Source organism: Benincasa hispida, chromosome 5 (genome assembly GCF_009727055.1).
Source record: "Benincasa hispida cultivar B227 chromosome 5, ASM972705v1, whole genome shotgun sequence".
In the NCBI taxonomy this organism is placed as follows: Eukaryota; Viridiplantae; Streptophyta; class Magnoliopsida; order Cucurbitales; family Cucurbitaceae; genus Benincasa; species Benincasa hispida.
In genome coordinates this window covers 61,003,177-61,021,989 of record NC_052353.1, presented here as the reverse complement: position 1 = coordinate 61,021,989, position 18,813 = coordinate 61,003,177, and the positions used below count along the sequence as shown (strand labels likewise).

The window sequence follows — 18,813 nt, the reverse complement described above, 5'->3', positions numbered from 1 at the left end:
ATCAGGAACTGTCCATCTCACTGAATCAATTTCTTTGTTATCAATTTTAAATTTACCACATTTCTCGTTTGATTTGATTTCGGTTAGCAAACTCACTCGTGATCTTCATTGTTGTGTCTCCTTTTTTCCTGGTTATTGCTTATTTTAGGATCTTACGACGAAATAGACTATTGGTAAAGGGTAGGAATTTGGAGGTCTTTACATCTTTGAACCACAAACACCTATGGCCATCACATGCTCTAGCGTGTCGTTTCCCTTTAAAGAGCATTGTTGTTTAGGTCATCCGTCTATCTCTGTGTTGAAGAGTGTTCATCCACAACTTTAACATTTGTCTTCTTTCGATTGTGAGTCATGTCAGTTTGCTAAATTTCATCGTTTGAGTTCGTATCGTCGAGTCAATATACGAGCTAGTGCTCCTTTTGAATTAGTCCATTATGATGTTTGGGGTTCATGTCCTGTTAAGTCCAAAGGAGGGTTTAGGTATTTTGTTACATTTGTCGATGACTATTCTCGTGTTACGTGGTTATATTTAATGAAAAGTCGTTCTAAGTTACTTTCTCATTTTCGTAACTTCCATGCTGAAATTCAAACTCAGTTTCGTGGTGCTCTTAAAATCCTACGGAGTGATAATGCTAAGGAATACTTCTCTCATACACTCAAGTCTTATTTAGATGCCCATGACATTCTTCATCAATCTTCTTGTGTCGATACTCCATCTCAAAAGGGGGTTGTAGAACGAAAGAATCGTCATCTCCTTGAGACAGCCAGAGCTTTGATGTTTTAGATGCATGTTCCAAAATCCTTTTGGGTTGATGCTGTTTCCACAGCTTGTTTCTTAATAAATTGCATGCCCTCTACTATTCTTAAGGGTGAGATACCTTTTCGTACTTTATGCCCCACGCAACATTTATTTCCCATTCCACCCAAAATATTTGGTTGTACCTGCTTTGTTCGGGATGTTCGGCCTTAGCATACCAAGCTGGATCCAAAGTCCTTAAAATATATTTTCCTTGGTTATTCCCATGTCCAAAAGGGGTATTGGTGTTATTGTCCTAGTCTAAATAAATATTTTATCTCTCCTGATATCATGTTTTTTGAACATACCCCATTTTTTCGTTACCGTCTTAATAAGAGTCAGGGGGAGCATAAGGAATTAGAGGATGATTTCCTTGTCTACACAGTTATTTCTCCTTCCAATCCTCTTCTTGATTCATCTCTACCTGTGGCTACCTCTACTCTTCCACCCACCATTAAAATCTATACTCGAGGATAACCTCCTTCAGTTCCATGCCCTGTACCAGAGTCTTCTTCGTCATTGGATCCAGAAACGAGTGATGATCTTCCTATTGCTCTTCGTAAAGGTAAACATACATGTGCTCATCCTATTTCTTCTTTTGTTTCATATAACCATTTGTCGCCTTCCACATGTTCATTCATTGCATCCTTAGAGTCTATATCCATCCCGAAAATTGTTCATGAGGCTTTGTCTCATCCTGGTTGGTGTGCCGCAATGGTGGAGGAGATGACTGCCTTAGATGATAATTGTATTTGGGATTTAGTTTCACTCCCTGCAGGAAAGAAGACTATCGGTTGCAAATGGGTGTTTGTAGTTAAAGTCGATCCTGATGGTTCTGTTGCTCGGTTAAAAGCGCGCCTCGTAGCGAAAGGCTACGCACAAACTTATGGCGTTGACTATGCTGATACTTTTTCTCCTGTAGCAAAAATGGCTTCTGTGAGGTTGTTTATTTCGTTAGCTTCAATCAATCATTGGCCTTTACATCAACTTGATATTAAAAATGCATTTCTTCATGGTGATCTTCAAGAAGAGGTGTATATGGAGCAACCACCAGGGTTTTTTGCTCAGGGGGAGAATGGATTGGTGTGTCGCCTTCATAAATCCTTGTATGGATTAAAGCAGAGCCTACGAGCTTGGTTTGGTAAATTTAGTTAGGTGATTGAAAGCTTTGGAATGCGGAAGAGCAGGTTACATCATTCAGTATTTTTTAAGAGATCTGATGTGGTGTCATCTTGTTAGTTGTATATGTGGATGATATTGTGATTACTGGTGATGATGCTTAGTCTCTAAAGACCTTTCTTTATAGTCAATTCCACACAAAAGATTTGGACATGTTGAAATACTTCTTAGGAATTGAGGTAATAAGAAGCAAGAAAGGAATTCTATTATCACAGAGAAAATATGTACTTGACTTGTTGACTGAAACAGAAAAGCTAGGACCTAAGCCATGTGGTACCCCAATGATGCCCAACCTACAGCTCACAAAAGATGGAGAATTGCTAAAAGATCCTGAAAGATATAGGAGGTTAGTGGGAAAACTTAATTACCTTACAGTGACTCGACCCGACATAGCCTATTCGGTAAGTATTGTGAGTTAGTATATGTCATGCCCTACAGTTGATCAGAAGATCAACCTCAGAGTATTGTGTTTTTGTTGGTGGTAATTTGATTTCTTGGAAGAGTAAGAAGCAAAATGTGGTGTCATGTTCAAGTGCAGAATCAGAATATAGAGCAATAGCACAATCTGTGTGTGAATTGATTTGGATATATGAACTTCTTGTTGAGTTGGGATTTGAAATCACCACACCGACAAAGTTGTGGTGTGATAATCTAGCAACACTTCATATTGCTTCTAATCCAGTATTTCATGAAAGGACTAAACATATTGAAGTTGATTGTCATTTTGTACGTGAGAAAATTCAACATGGGTTGGTATCTACAGGATATGTGAAGTCTGGAGAACAATTAGGAGATATCTTCACGAAAGCATTGGATGGAAGACGTATAGATTATCTATGTAACAAGTTGGGCATGATTAACATATATGCTCCAACTTGAGGGGAGTGTTATAATTCTATAGTGAGGGTTTTCCATTCTTGTAAATATTTTGTGATATTTTTCTTTTTTATGCTTTGTACACTTGTATATATTCATATCTTTGGTGAATGAATAAAGTATTCTGATTCTTTCTCAAACCTAAGAGTTTTACACCTCTCAATCCCCTTCCAAGTTTGATTATTTGATTGAGGTTTTTTGAGTGGGTGACATTTCTTTGTCTTGATGTTCCACAATCAAATAGCTCAGGATGTAAAGTTGCAAGTTTTGCTTTTGTTGGAAGCATCCTCAGTTTGAGAATTCAAAGGGTCTGTCATGTTAATATTCTGCTTGGTGGGTTCGTTTTGAGATTGCTCGACTCAACGCTTCTTCATGGTGCATTCTTTTTAATGCATTTAATGCTTTCTTCATTCAAGGCCTTTGCTGATTTTGGGGAGCATTTATTTTTCCAGCCATTTGTTTTTTGGCTTATAGCGTCGCCTTTTCTGCCTTTCTTTTGCTTGGAGTATTTTGTTTTACGATCCTTGTATCATTTGTTTTTGTTTGTTTGTTTTTTTGCATCTTTCTGGGAGTTGCTGAATCAATGCTCATGATTATTGTGAAGGAATTCCTATGGAATTGGTTAAATCCTTTTAAGAATTTTCAATCAATCCCCTATCACCTGAATATCATTTGTCCTCCGAGTTGTGAATTTAGTAGTATAAGACATTGGGCTTATGTCTTCAAATCATTTGATATAAAGGTTGTTTTTCCTATTCTACTCTTGAGATGTTTTTTGGGCTGGGATGAACAATATTACATATAAATCTGTAGTTGTTTCAGTTGATTTCTTTTCTAATGTGCGTAAGAGATATTTGAAGTGACGGTTTCCATCTGAACCTTCAGATTATAAAATTAGATTGTTGCTGAATGGTGTTTTCCATCTGAACTTTCATATTATAAAATTAGATTGTTGTTGAAGTACAGACTGTATCCATTAATGGCACCAATTTATATGAGGGCCCGACAGGTGCTATTTAATCCGACCAATATCTAAAAAAAATTAAAATTTTCCTTTGGGAGCTTGCTCATAAAGCAGTCCTCACTTCCAACAAACTGCAGTGCCGCCTCCCCATAGTGACGCTTTCACCCTATTGGTGCTCCCTTTGTAAGAATGACATGGAAAACCAAAGTCATCTCTTCATGTTCTGCCCTTTCTCCAAGAAGCTTTGGAACCACATTCTTTGTGCATTCAACTCGTGTCAGGTCTTTCCTAATGATGTTACCCATTTTCTATACCTTGTTCTTGACAGCCACCCTTTCAAGGGTAGAAAGGGCCTTCTCTGGAAACAGTTCGTTAGAGCTTTTTTGTGGTGATTTGGCTCGAACATAACAACCGTCTCTTCAACAAAAAAGTCGAACACTTCCACGTTTTCTTAGACCATGTAATCTATATTGCTATCTCTTGGTGTAAATTGTCTAAATATTTCAAATCTTAATAGTTGTGATTCTCTTTTGTAACTCCTTTGGTTTGGGGACTCTCTCTCCCCTTTCCTTTTGTAATTTCATACATCAGTGAAATTGTTTCTTATCACTGTATATAAAATATAATATAATATAATATAATATATGTATGTATATATTTATATATGTATATTACTTGCTGCGAAGTGTTCCCTTGATGTGCTGAGTCACCGACAGTGCCATTTGTGCATAAATATTTGAGAACTGTGTACAATTTTCTTTTTGATGCTCTATTGCTACAATTTGGAAGCAGTCATGTATATACTATTTACCACTACATGATGAAGTGTTGTTTGAAGGTTTTTCTATTGTGTACTTGATATTGTTCCAGTACCATCACTAACCACGGTTTTATTAACATTTTTAGATTACAATTCTTCTAAAGGAATGTCGAGATGTGCAACTTCGCTGTGGATATGCAGGACATGATGTTCTTGAGAATCTTTCAAAAACTACGTCCTTAGAGATCAACGTGGAATCTGATGCTGATAGAGTTATTTCTGAATATCTTGTATGCCTCACGCTGAATATTTCTCAACGTGAAAATAATTAATATTAGTACTGCACAATTATTAATATCTTTCTGGTAAATAATTTAAGCAGTTAACCTTCAAGGACATAAATGGATTAGTTGAACAGAATGTCCAGCTTAGAAGCCTTGTACGTAAACTTTCTGTGCAGCTTCAAGATGCAGAGCTTGATTTCAAGGTTTGTCACCATTTCTTTTTCCCGATTGCTTTCTTCCTGTGATTTTTTATCGCAAGATCCTGAGTATTGTGGAAAAATAGGAGAACTTGGAGGTTGAACTGAAAAGGAAAACTCAAGAAGCTGCGTCTAGAGTTGAAGCAGTGTTAAAAAAAGTTGAAGAGCAGGGACAGATGATTGAGTCCCTTCATGCTTCCGTGAGTTTGTCTTGAATATCACTTCTTAGATGGTCCCGTCCCTTCCTGTTTTCTTGTTTTATTTCTTATCAAGTGCTTTTTTGGTTCTCAAAATCCTCAAATATAGCTTCACCTAGACTTATTAAATCTTGGGATTCTTGGCTAGTGTCATGGCTTGATTAGTAACTTTACGTCTGACATGGGACTTGTTTAATGGAATCTTGAGGAAAACAATATATTTAGATGTTGCAAACTTGCAAGTTTGTGTTGCATTAAATTCAACGAGAAAGTTTGAGGGCATTGTTGATTTGCATTAGATTTTGTGCTTTTTCTAATTGGTTGATGGAATTTATAATATTTTTGATGTAATACACCAAGAACTTAAGAGAATAGTCTGAATATATCATTAAATGGAAGCCTATTTATACATAATGAGGGTGACCGGCTGAACCAGTAAGTTGGTTTAATGACCTAGGCAGCGGGTTACAAGTATAACTACTCTTCTAAAATTAAGGTTCCGGCTTTAATAATTAATATTACAACAGAGGTTTATTAACTCTACATCAATTTTTCTGCTGCCTGTCCCTTCAATGTATTCTTAGTCCTTCGTTGCTGTTAATTTTATGTCAACTTAGGCATATACCTTTGACTAAGAGATCAGATGTTTGAATTTCCTAGCTCGAAATGTTATTGAACTCAAAATAAAATTGTTGCTCATTTTCTTTTCTTTTTCTATTTTTGGATATGGGATTGGTTCCATTATATATATATATGTATATTTTTTTTTTTTTTTATATTTGTCCCTACCTGTTGATTTATTTATGGATATTTTATGCTCTTTCTTTCTCATTAGGAAAATCTTTGTGCTTTATGATCAATGTAGGTTTCCATGTACAAAAGGCTATATGAAGAGGAGCATAAGCGTAATTTGCCTCGTTCTCTGTCTGCTGGAGGTGCTCTAGGTTTGTCTTTATATACTTATTAATGCTATTTGAGTTGCATTTATTTGGCCTAAAAAACCCATAATTTTGTCGGATGGTAATCAACTGCACATCAACAAGCTATTAGGGATGATGTTTGAATTGGATCGCGCTGTTTTCTAACCACCACTAAGGTGCAATCCACCGAACCCTGTTGGGACTAGTTTTGGATTGTGTTGCGTGAGTTGTGTCAAAAAAGTAGGCCTGAACCTATCTTCTTTGTCATGAATTTCCTGGGTTGTCAAAAGATTGTGTTTGTGAAGCTTGCTAGATGGTTTTTTTGATGCTTCTCTTCATTCTTAGTTGTGGTTTCACTTAGGGTATTAATGGTAGACACATACTTCATTTGTTACGTCATGGGGGATTGATTGTTAGTGGGATAGCTTCGGACGGGTGCAATTTCACATCTTCCTATGGCTTATAAATTTTTTGCATGGATTTCAGATTCTTCTTCCATACCTTTCAATTTTCGTGTTGACCCTTCAAAGGCTATGTGTTCGTAGATCTTGGGCATAACTTCTTCCTAATTTGAATCATCAGAGGAGTCTCAATTCTCATTTTTTTAGTGTAAATTTTATGGAAACAACTTTTTTTAAAAAATGAAAGGATAGAAAGGCATACAAAAAATCAACCCCAGGAAAAGGGAGCTTCGTCTATGTAACAAAAGCCTAGAGAATAATTATAAAAGGTTTTTGCAATTGAAGCCCACAGAGAAATATGAAAGCGAGTGAGGGACCAAATCTCACTAGGGTTCCTTTGCATTCCTCTAAATACCCTACTATTCTGCTTACCCTACAAAACCCATAAGATCATTCACCCTTGCAAGTCATAAAAAAATACCTTTCTTTTGCCGAGACGGATTGAGGAGGAACCCCTCGATCATAACACTAGTATCTCTGTGACGAGTATATAAGATTCCACAAATTTGGAAGAATAAATTCCAAATGGAACTCGCAAACTCACAAAGCTAGAGAATATGGTCGAGGTCTTCCTCTGCCTTCCAACAAAGAATACAAAAGAAAAGTCCAACAAGCTAGGGTATCTTCGTCACAAGCCGATCCATTATGTTAGCTTGACCATGTAAAACTTGCCAAGTAAAGAACCTCATTTTCCTAAGGATCTTAATCCTCCAAAGCACCGAAAAGACCAACGCTCTTAAGGAGAAGGATCAACCAAACTACCAAAAAAAGACTTACACAAGAAGCCTCTAGAGGATTGGGACTTTGGATGCTCACATCTTTTCTCCCACGCCTAAAGGAGTACCCTCCGGCAAAGAAAGAAAAGAGACCACATCCATCGCTTCCCTATTGAAAAGAGAGCAACATGATTTTCGAGGGAAGTCAATCAAAATATGTCTCTTCCCTCCCTGACCACACAGTGGACCAAATGAATAAAAGAAGGGTGCAATTTGAGATGTGAACACAATTAAGTAAAAGTATATTTTGCAACTTTTTGGCACCTATTTATTTTATTATTTTTTTTTCCACCGTCCTTTTTTCTTCGTTTTATGGAGAACTATTTTGAAGTTCTAAAACAAATAATATGGTGGCAACTATTTAGACAGTAAAAAAAAATCCAACTTTCTGTTTCTTTTTTATTTTTTCCCCCTTTTTTCCAAGTTACGGTGTTAATTCACAATTTCTATTTCCAAAACAAAAATTTATATAAAAGTGGGTTGGGCAATTTTTACAAACTCAAGCCTAGCTAAACCAAGCCAACGTCCCAAATACCTCCTTAATCTTGTGTTGATTTTCTTTACATGATATTTGTCTTATTTGCCATGCTTTGTTGTTCTACTGTAATCGTTTGAGATTGTATTTCAATTTTGTTTAAAAAAATTTTACTTCCTCGTAGAATTTATACATATTGAGCGTTAGTCTCTTTTTATTATAACATTAAACTTTCTTTTCTTGTTAAAAAAAAAACCATCTCTATTATTATTATTTTTGAATAAAATATAGCTTCTTGTTGATATTATAAAAAGAAATTTATATTCTTAGGATACGAGCTCCTAGATGTAGTTAAAATAAAGAAATAATTAAAAGAGAATTTGAAAACTTGATCCTTTTAAGGAGATGTCCCTATTGAGACTTTCCTGCCGGACTTCCAAGTAATTTCCCTTGTTTATGTCCTTTGGCTGGCAGAAGTGGGGCCCCCATCCCCTTTAAATTTGAAAATATTTTCTTTGATCATCCATATTTTTGTTCACTTGTTTAAAATTGGTGGGATGTTATGCACGTGTTAGGGTGGCCTGGTTATAGATTCATGGAGAAGCTGAAGTTGCTGAAAAGCCTATTGATCCTCTGGACTACATCTTTCGGTAGAATTAAAACATTTTAGGCAAATTGACATTGCGGAAAACTGTTTCCTTCCTCGCAGAAAATGTTATTAAGGATTTTTCTGAAGGTGCTTTCTTAATTGACATTGCAGAAGGTACTTTCTTAGTGGGTTTAAATGTTATTAAGGATGAAGTGATGGATTGGGTTGTTTCGATGGGCTGTAAATGGAAGAGCTCCCAACTAATTACCTGGAAGTGCCACTCGGGGGTAATTTTTGATCAAAAGGCTTCTGGGTTCCTATGTTAGACAAGTTCAAAGCTAAGCTAGAAAAGTGGAAACACACCTGTCTATCAAAGGCTGGTAGACTTACACTATCAAACTCTTCCTTGAATAGTTTGCCCATCTACCGTTTTTCAGTTTTCAAAGCGCCTATTAAGGTGATAGTTGACATGGAAAAATTTGTGAGGAACTTTTTTTGGAAGGGTGAAGCTTATCAGATAGAAAGGAAGCCATTTGGTTAAATGGAGTTGGACTTCTCTTCCTCTTCAATATAGGGTCTGAGAGTGTGCAGTTTGCAGCAAAAGAACAATGCCCTTCTGGTAGCTTTATGTTTTTGTATCCTCTTTTGTAGTTTGAGCATTAGTCTCATTTCATTATTTCAATGAAAAATTATGTTTTTGTTTCCAAAAAAATTTAAAAAAGTTATGACCCTTTTTAATGGAAGAAAATGCACTATGGAAGTTGGTTATTGATAGTATTTATGACATGGGTATTCTTTCATTTTAATCTCAATGGAAGTTATTAATCTTGTTCCATAGAAAATGCTCTCTCCTCTCTCCCCTCTCCTTTCCCATCCCCTTCTACCATCCCCTTCTAGCTCCGGCCTATTCACCCCTCTGATCAGCCTCTGACTACTCTCCTTCTGTCCTCTTGCCTTCCTCCACACCCAATCTTCATGGCCAAGTTAAACCCCCTCCCAACCTCCTTACCCAAGATCCTTAACTCCACTTCCCCAGCTCAGCCGTTTAACTCTCCTTTGGAAGTCATTAGCTGCAGGATAAATGAAGTCCATTTCTGTGCTCACCTACCAGAAGAAAATTTCATCATTGAAGACGTGGAAGCCAAGAAGCATATATCTTTATCTACATCACAGCTTCTGTGGTTTGTGGAGAACATTTCTGCTCTTATGAAACTCCCAACATCCAGTTTCTTTGTCAAAAGTGGTTAAGACACTTATGGAGTAATGAAGCTTTCAAAAATTCGTGTTTCTTCAAGGTGGCTAATAAGATGTGTGGTTTGGCCGGCGACTGGAGGAAGACTCTTCATTCATGTTCCATCAGGTAACCTTAATTTAGGTTGGCTCTCTTTTGTTAACATGCTAAGCGGATCCCTGAAATTAAAAGAAGAAAGTGATGCTTTGAAAGACCAACTGAAGCCTTCAACTAGTTTTGTGGATATAGTAAGAGGTAAAAAACCCAAGGCATATCCATCATCACCACCCCTGTCTCAACATACTAGCCTGATAAACAGTTCAAAACAGAGCACCCTTCATGTTCTGGCTCTCAAAAATCAGAGCAAGGCAAAATTTTGGACCAAAAAAAATCAAGAAGTACTTAAAGAAGATTTCAGCAACTTATGGATAGTCTCAAGGCTATTCGAATCCAATCAATGGCTGGAAGTTTCAAAGGTAATTAAGACTTGGTCCAATTTTAATGTTATAATTAACCCTTTATCAGCAGAATATGCTCTACTTAAATTGGAAAAAGGAAATCTGGAAGTCTTAATAGAAACAACCGGGAAGATGGCAAAGAGTAGGGCATTTACACCTGAAATTCGAAAGATGGAACAAATCTCTCCACAGCCGACCAAGATCAATAAAAGGATATAGAGGGTGGATATCCATTAAAAACCTGCCTTTGGATTATTGGTGCAAGCAAACATTTGAAGCAATAGGTACTTATTTTGGAGGATTAGAAGCCATTGCAATTGAAACACTAAATCTACTCAATGTGGCTGAAGCAAAGATTAAAGTCAAGAAGAACATTTGTGGTTTTCTGCCAGCAACCATAGAAATATCAGAGGAAAACAGAGGTAATATATTTCTACACTTTGGGGATATAGAGTTCTTGGATCCTCTAAGAAAAGCTAAGAGAATTCTGGATGAAAATGACTTCCACAACCCGGTTGACTTAGCTCGTTTAAACTAGGTTAAGATCGATGAAGGCTTAAACCATTCAAGTGCAGGTGAAGATTGGTCTTTTCTTGATACAACAGTAAATCACACGAATTGTGTAAGGAATCCCCTGCTTTCAAAGGTATTGATGAATCCTCTAGATGCAAACAATGTCAGATCGCCGGAAAAGTTAGGCCAGGGGACATACTTGCAGGAAAAAGGTGGAGGCAGCTTGCCAGAAAAAATGGCTGGCCAATCAGAAGTCACTCTGTCCGAAGTCCATAACCGGTTAGGTGTGAACATGTGGAGAGAGAAGGAAGAGAATTCATTAAGAAGAGAGAAGGAAGAGAATAATGAGGAGTGAGGCAATAGAAACCCAAATCTCTCCCACGGGAAGTCCAACAGCCATTCCCTCGATTACTCCATCAGTCACTCCTTTACTTATTACTAAAAACACTTCATCTATAAGCCCTCCTAAAATAATTATTCCAGAAAAAAGCCAAAGACCCGACGGTTCAAATTCCTTGGAAGGACAGGAAATTAATTCGACTGTCTTATACCTCTCACCTTCAGATCTACCTGGCCCCAAAGTGAAAAAACTACCAGCATTTCGGGAGAAAGACCAACCACCCTGCGTGAAAACATATCCCAGTTCGACAGTAAACAAAATTTCATTTGAAAAGTCGAGGAAATTGAAGCATCACCCTCGGTTAAAAGTAAATGGCTGCTCAGATGATATCGAAGAGACACCTACATTAAATTCAAAAGAGGAAGAGCCTTCCCCTGTTCAGTTTACCTCCCCGGAAGTTGAATAAGTCCTTGAAGATTTTGGAAGGAGATTCAGAGGCCCTCTATAGCCGAAGCTCTCACCTTCTCAAACCATTTCCCAAATACTTCGAAAGAAGAAGAAGCTCCACTGTTAAAACATGGTCTTTAATTGCAAATTCTGATTTGTTGGAAGATTGTTGCGCCCGGGTGCAAGTCCCTCTTGACAAGTCAGAAAGGTCAGTAAATCCTCCCCCTTTTCCTTCTTTAGTCACTCCTTAGTTGGGTAAAAACTTAGATCCTTCTTTCCTTTATGTGCAAGGATCTCCTATCTCTGATTCTAGAAAGCTACCACAAGACTTTGATGAAGTCTCAATAGTTAGTGTCAGCAGTGAAGACCTAGACTTTGAGGATCATAATTTGAAATTCAAGGGCTTAGAAGATAAAAAAGATGCCATATTAAACCTGAATTTGCTTTTCCATAATGAGGAGGTACAAGATTCAGAAACTTTAACCCCTCCAACCCTTGCCGAATTACCCCAAGAGCTCAACTCTTTCTTAAATATTTGTGACATTGTCCTGGAATAATCAGGATTGCCTACTGCCCTTCTGATATTGTTCTGATACAAAATTAGCAAATGAAGATCATTTCAAGGAATATTAGGGGCCTTGGAGATAAAACTAAAAGATTAGTTATAAAAAAAACTACTGAGGAAAATAAATCCGGATGTTGTTCTACTCCAAGAATTAAAAAAGGACAGCTTCGACCTCCCTTTCATAAAAAGCATTTGGAGTTCTAAGGAGGTGGGCTGGGCATTTGTAGAATCACAAGGCAGATCAGGGGGCATTCTCTTTTTGTGGGATGAAAGCAAGATTGTAGTTTTGGAGGTCTTCAAGGCAGAATTCTCATTAACATTAAAGTGCAGCACCATTTGTAAGAAATTATGCTGGATTTCCAATGTATACAGACCAAACAGTCTTAGTGAAAGAAGAAATTTGTGGGTTGAATTAACCTCATTAGCAGAAAGATGTGATAGTGCTTGGTGTATTGGTGGGGATTTTAACTGTATTCGAAGAAGACAAGAAAGATTTTCAGTAGGAAGAGCAACTAGAGAAATCAGACAATTTAATAATTTCATTAGAAATACAAACCTACTTGAAATTCCTATGTCAAATGGAAGATTCTCTTGGTCACAAGAAGGAGAAACAGTCTTAAGGTCACTCATTGACATATTCTTCATCACAAGTAATTGGGATGATATTTTTGAAAATTCAAGAGTCTCGAGACAAGCTAGACCAATTTCTGATCATTTTCCTCTATTGTTTGAAGCTGGAGCTGTTGAATGGGGCCCCTTCCCTTTTAGATTTTGTAATAGTTGGCTACTTAATAAGGAGTGTTGCAGAATTATTAAACGAGCTCTAAGCCTGGAGAATCAGCAAGGGTAGGCTGGTTTTATGTTCTCATTCAGATTAAGAAAACTAAAACAAGCCCTTAAAAGATGGTATGTTGAAAAAACTAAGCAGCAGAAAGCTAATGAAGATGCACTACTAGAAGAAATCCGAAAAAGAGATATGATCATGGAGTCTCGAGAGGAACCCTCTCTTAAGGAAGATTTAAGAATCTCCCTAAAAGCAGATTTAATTTTCTTTTACCAAACAGAGGAAAGAGATCTTATTCAAAAGAGCAAACTGAATTGGTTACTATTGGGTGATGAAAATACAACATTTTTCCACCGTTTTCTTGCAGCCAAGAAAAGGAAAAACCTAATAACAGAATTAGTCAATGGCCAAGGGGAAGCTACAAAGACTTTCAGAGAAGTGGAAACCCTAATTATCGACTTTTACAGTAATCTCTACTCAAAAAGTCAAGGATCACGATATATACCTCAGAATTTGAAATGGCCAAGGGTCTTTTCAGATCAGAATATGGGGCTGATTTCCAGATTTAATTTGGCAGAAATTAAAGAAGCAGTAAAGATGTTGGGGAGAAACAAAGCTCCAGGACGGGATGGATTCACCATTGAATTTATCCTAAAATTTTGGGATTTACTAAAGGACTTTATTTGATGATTTTTACCGCAATGGAAAGCTCAATTCTTGTATCAAAGAAAATTTTATTTGCCTAATCCAGAAGAAATCAGAGGCAGTGTTAGTGAAAGACTTTAGACCTATTAGCCTATCTACTATAATCTATAAGATTATAGCTAAACTACTTGCAGAAAGACTCAAGAAAGTAATGCCTAGCCTTATAAGTCAAACTCAAAGTTGTTTCAATGAAGGGAGACAAATCCTTGATCCGGTCTTAATAGCTAATGAGGCAGTAGAACACTACAGAAATAAGAAGAAAAAGGGTTGGATTTTAAAGCTTGACCTTGAAAAGGCTTTTGATAGAGTGGATTGCGATTTTCTTGAAAAAACCCTTAAAGAAAGGAACTTCCACCCCAAATGGATATCTTGGATTTTGGGTTGTATCTCTAATCCAATGTTTTCCATCTTCATTAACGGAAGGCCAAGAGGAAGGATTAGGGCTACAAGGGGAATTAGACAAGGTGACCCCTTATCCCCCTTCCTTTATCTTTTGGTTAGCGACTTGCTTAGTGTTTTGGTTGCCAGAATCCAAGAAAAAGGGCTGTTTGAAGGCTTTGTGGTTGGAAAAAACAAGGTTCAACTCTCTATTCTTCAGTTTGCTGATGATACTCTACTTTTTTGTAAGTACGACGATGACATGCTAGACAATCTTAAAAACTCTATTACTTTGTTTGAGTGGTGCTCGGGGCAGAAAGTTAATTGGGAAAAATCTGCCATGGTTAAATATTGAAGATTCTAAGTTGAGGGCAGTAGCTTCAAGGCTGAATTTCCAATTAACACACTTTCCTTTCATATATTTGGGTCTTCCTCTTGCGGGTACCCAAAGAAATTGTTGTTTTGGCAGCCGGTCATTGATAAAGTTCATAAAAAACTTGACAAATGGAGAAGATACAACTTATCAAGAGGTGGAAGAGCTACCTTGTGCAACTCAATCCTTGCCAACGTCCCAACTTACTACATGTCCTCTTTTTTTATGCCTAAAAATGTGATTTCAGCCATTGAAAGAATCATCAGAAACTTTTTTTGGGAAGGCTTTATAGGGGGAAAGATAAATCATTTAGCAAAGTGGGAGCTAGTCTCTAAGAAACAAGCAGATGGGGGACTCGGAATTGGAGGTTTAAAAGCTAAAAACATGGCTTTACTAGCCAAATGGGGTTGGAGGTTTCTAAAAGAGCAACCCTCCCTTTGGAGTCAAGTTATTTTGAGTATCCATGGTAGCAGTCAATTTGGTTGGCACACTTCTGGCAAGGTCCATTGCAGTCTTCGAAGCCCTTGGATAAATATCTCAAGATCTTGGTTGAATATTGAGGAGCTGGCAGACTTTAAAATGGGGAATGGAACCAGAATTGCATTTTGGCAAGACCCTTGGCTGGATTCTTTTAAGTTAAACGACAGATTTCCTTCCCTTTTTGGCTTAACATCACTTCCCAACGGTTCAGTATCACACTTTTGGGACTATCACACTTCCTCATGGACTCCAAACTTTAGAAGAGACCTAAAAGATGATGAGATTTTAGAGTTCCAATCCCTACTAGCACTATTGGTAAAGCAAAAATTATCCAATAGGGAAGACACTCGCATTTGGTCCCTTGAAAAAAAATGGCTCTTTTTCAGTTAAATCACTGGTTAATCACCTTTCTGAGACCATCCCAATTTCAGCCAGCCTTCACAAGAGTCTTTGGAAGTCCAACAGCCCTCGAAGAGTTAATATAACAGTTTGGATAATGCTGTTTGGAACCCTAAATTGTTCCTCGGTGCTGCAAAAAAAGCTGCCTTGCTATTCTATCTCCCCCAATTGGCATGTCCTTTGTAAATCAGCTGAAGAAGACCTTCAACACTTATTCTTTGACTGCTGTTTTGCCTTCAACTGCTGGAAAGAATTCCTTAATTGCTTCAACACTTCTTGGGTCTTTGATATTTCTTTTAGAAGCAATGTACAACAATTACTTTCAGGTCCTATGCTGAAGAAATACTCCAATTTACTATGGATTAATGGGGTAAAAGCAGTGCTGGTTGAAATCTGGTTTGAAAGAAATTAAAGAGTGTTCAATGGGAAGGAAACTCTTTGGTTTGCTTGCTTTGAGGTGACAAAACTCAACACCTCTCTTTGGTGCTCCCTTTCTAATTACTTTGAAGCCTATTCCTTGCAAGACATAAGTTTAAATTGGCAGCCTTTCTATCAAATGGAAGACTAATTGAAGCACCGGCGATAGAGATAGCAGCCTCTCTTTCATTAGTATTCTTAACTGTCTTAATTTCTTTGATGTAATTTAGATCTTTGTAGCTTAGTTCTTTACATTGTCCGTTTGCAAGATTTTCCTTGTATTGTCTCATTAGACTGCTCTTCCCCTACTGATCCTTTGGTTTCTTGTTTGATTCTTTGTATTCGCCTTTATTATCAAAGTACTCATCTCTTGTACTATTTTTATTGATTAATAAAGGCTGTTTCCTTTTCAAAAAAAAAAAAAATTTATGACTGTTTATGGCCTTGGGTTGAAATTTCTAAAAACAGTGCTTTCTTATGAGCTTTTTATCCATTTAAAAGCAAGGTGGTGGAAAAAAAAAAAAAAAAAAAATCAAATTTTGGCATGATAAGTGGATTGGTGAAACATCTTTGAAGGATGCATTACCGTGCCTGTTTCTTATTTGGAAAATATGTATGCCAATCTAGGTATTCATTGTAGACTAATAATGGAAAATAAAATCAATAAAAGCAAACCATGCTATGGGAATGGGCAAAGTTTCTTTATTTACATGATAGACTTTTTCTTCTCCCTTAGGTTACTCAAATCTTTTAATCCCAAAGGAGAAGTTAGCTCATTATGAAAGAAAATAAAAGCAAATTTATATCTTTTGTGCTGCAGATTTTGGTAGAAAGGAACTTGAGTTTGTTGCTGAAGATTCTCAGGTTAGAATAGCTGTGATATTTGAGAGGTTCAAGTGTGTAATACTCCTTGCTTCTTATAATTTCATTTTAACATTATTTAGGAAGCCAGAAAGGCTGATCAGGAGCAGGCTGCTAAACGAATAAGATATCTCGAGGAAGAGCTTGAAAAATCTAGGTGATTGGCTTCCCCTTGTTTTAGTTTCAAATTACTATCAAACACTTAAGTACTACTAACGAAAATTAAACTCTAATATTATTTCTTATTTTAAGCGACCATAGGTCCACAACAAAAGTGGATATTGTGGTGGGTAGGATGTAATAGTAAAAGCCATTTGATTATTTTTGTTTAATACAGTGCTGTTTATAGCTAAGGAAAGGATAAAGGAAGATTTTGCACCGTATAACCTCCCCCCTCCTCCCAACAAAACAAAAAGAAAAATATGCTTTTAATTAAAGAAATGAAAAGAAAACTAATGCTCTAAAGAATAAGAAACAAAGAAAAAGTAAACAGTCCCAATAAAGATGAAACAAAAAGGAAATAAATAGATTATAGAGAAATAAAGGCATCCCAATTTAAGCATATATCTTGAATAAAAAGCTCAGAAAAATGCTTAAAGTGAACAGCAAATAGAAGTCTTCAATTTTCCTTCGGTATCTAAGTCACCCCTGCACCCAGAAAGACCCAACAAGCAATATACAGAGAAATATATTCCCTGTGTTCTTCAATATATGGAAATATGGAAAGATAACAACCGGAGTTCACAAGATTTAACAATTGAAAAAGAGAGTAAAGACAAGTATTAAATAGAAATAACAAAGACAAGCATCCAGCTGAATTTGAGAGTGCCGTCCTCTCCTTGAGTTTCTGAGCCAAAATTCTTCACACCGCAAATGAAAACACAAAACCCTTCTTAAACTTCTCATCTGGTCCCCACAAGATCAATAACTGAATTGTCATCCTTCCTCTACTTTGCCTCCTGCAATTTTCCTTCGGTGCCCCTCCTTTCACACATGTGAATAATTGGGGGCCTAACAGAACCTTCCTTTCTAATTGAGGGTGGGATGATTTAAACCTATCCTCAGGATCATATTTATAAAGACTGTGGGAGCCTTAATCGAATCCTATTTAAAATTCTAACTTCCAACTCGTACTACGATTTTCTATCTCAAATTCCAACTTCCAATTTCATTTCTTAATTAAAAAATTGAACTTCCAATTATTTCTTTCTTTTTAGAAATTTATTTAAAAATGAACATCCAATTTGATTCCCTATTTATCTTTCTTTCTTTCTACTTTTCTATGTTAGGAAAATATTATAATAAATAATGTACTTATCTTTTAAACTAAAACTCAAGACTAATTATGAAATTACTACTTCATTAATAAAATATTATAATGCCCTATTCAAAATACTTGGAAACTTAATTCATTAATCTATATTTGAATATAAAATTAATCTATTCGTGATATCTGGGTGCGCCTTTGACTCTTCGTTCGCTTTTCGATTGCTCTTTACGAAACTATTGTATCTTAAGCATCAGTCTCTTTTTATCACTTCAATGAAAAGTTCTATTTTCGTTTTAAAAAATAAAATTACTGAAATTATGGGGTGTTATGCTATCAATTTTGGGGAGGGGTGACTTTCTGTCCTCAACACTGCTGTTGCCACAGTTTCCTTTTTATTTGTAGAGGTCAGCATCCTTGTTTGGATATGTGTGATGGCCATTCCTTTAATTGTTTTGTGTCTTGCTGTATATATGTGTCAATACTACTGCAACACAATACTCACTGATCCTATAGTTCTAGTGATCTTTGTATTTATCGATGTATTTTGAGCAATAGTTTCAATTAATTAATTCAATGAAGTGGCTTGTATCTATTTTTTTATTTTTTTATTTATTTTTTTATTTTTTTTTTGAAAAAACACTACTACAACACAGTAGTCTAAGTGGGATATGGCAGTCTTGTACTATGGATCGTGACACTTGTTTGTTGTGATATGTGTGGTGTTCATTTTTCGTCTTCATTTCAATTTTATTGCTAATAAGCCATGGTTGACATTTATTCCTCAGAAGCGAGGTAAATTTTGTTAGAGCTGAGCGTAACAAGTTTGAACTGGAGTTGGGTTTCGCGAAAGAAAAACTGGATAGTTTCATGAAGGAATTTGAACAACAGGTGACATAAAATGTTAGATTTCATTTGTTTGAATACAGGATGATGATTCCGTCCGTATTGTTTGTCTTACTTTCATATTTTTATGCAAATAGAGAGTAGAGATGAATGGAGTGTTAGCTCGAAATGTAGAGTTCTCGCAACTTATAGTAGACTACCAAAGAAAACTGCGGGAAGTTTCAGAATCCTTGCACAATGCTGATGAAAACTCCCGGAAATTGAGTATTGAGGTA

At 36.5% G+C, this 18,813-nt stretch overlaps 1 protein-coding gene across 2 annotated transcripts in view; it reads left to right on the top strand.

Moving 5' to 3' along the window:
- LOC120077764 (nuclear-pore anchor) overlaps positions 1–18,813 on the top strand; it is a 93,083-nt gene that overhangs the window by 41,155 nt on the left and 33,115 nt on the right. For both annotated transcript variants that reach the window (XM_039031771.1, XM_039031772.1), the window contains 8 exons: positions 4,722–4,865; positions 4,958–5,062; positions 5,143–5,256; positions 6,119–6,197; positions 16,385–16,428; positions 16,509–16,582; positions 18,481–18,583; positions 18,676–18,810. In XM_039031771.1, coding sequence (XP_038887699.1) covers positions 4,722–4,865; positions 4,958–5,062; positions 5,143–5,256; positions 6,119–6,197; positions 16,385–16,428; positions 16,509–16,582; positions 18,481–18,583; positions 18,676–18,810 — 798 coding nt within the window. The remainder of the gene's footprint in view (positions 1–4,721; positions 4,866–4,957; positions 5,063–5,142; positions 5,257–6,118; positions 6,198–16,384; positions 16,429–16,508; positions 16,583–18,480; positions 18,584–18,675; positions 18,811–18,813) is intronic.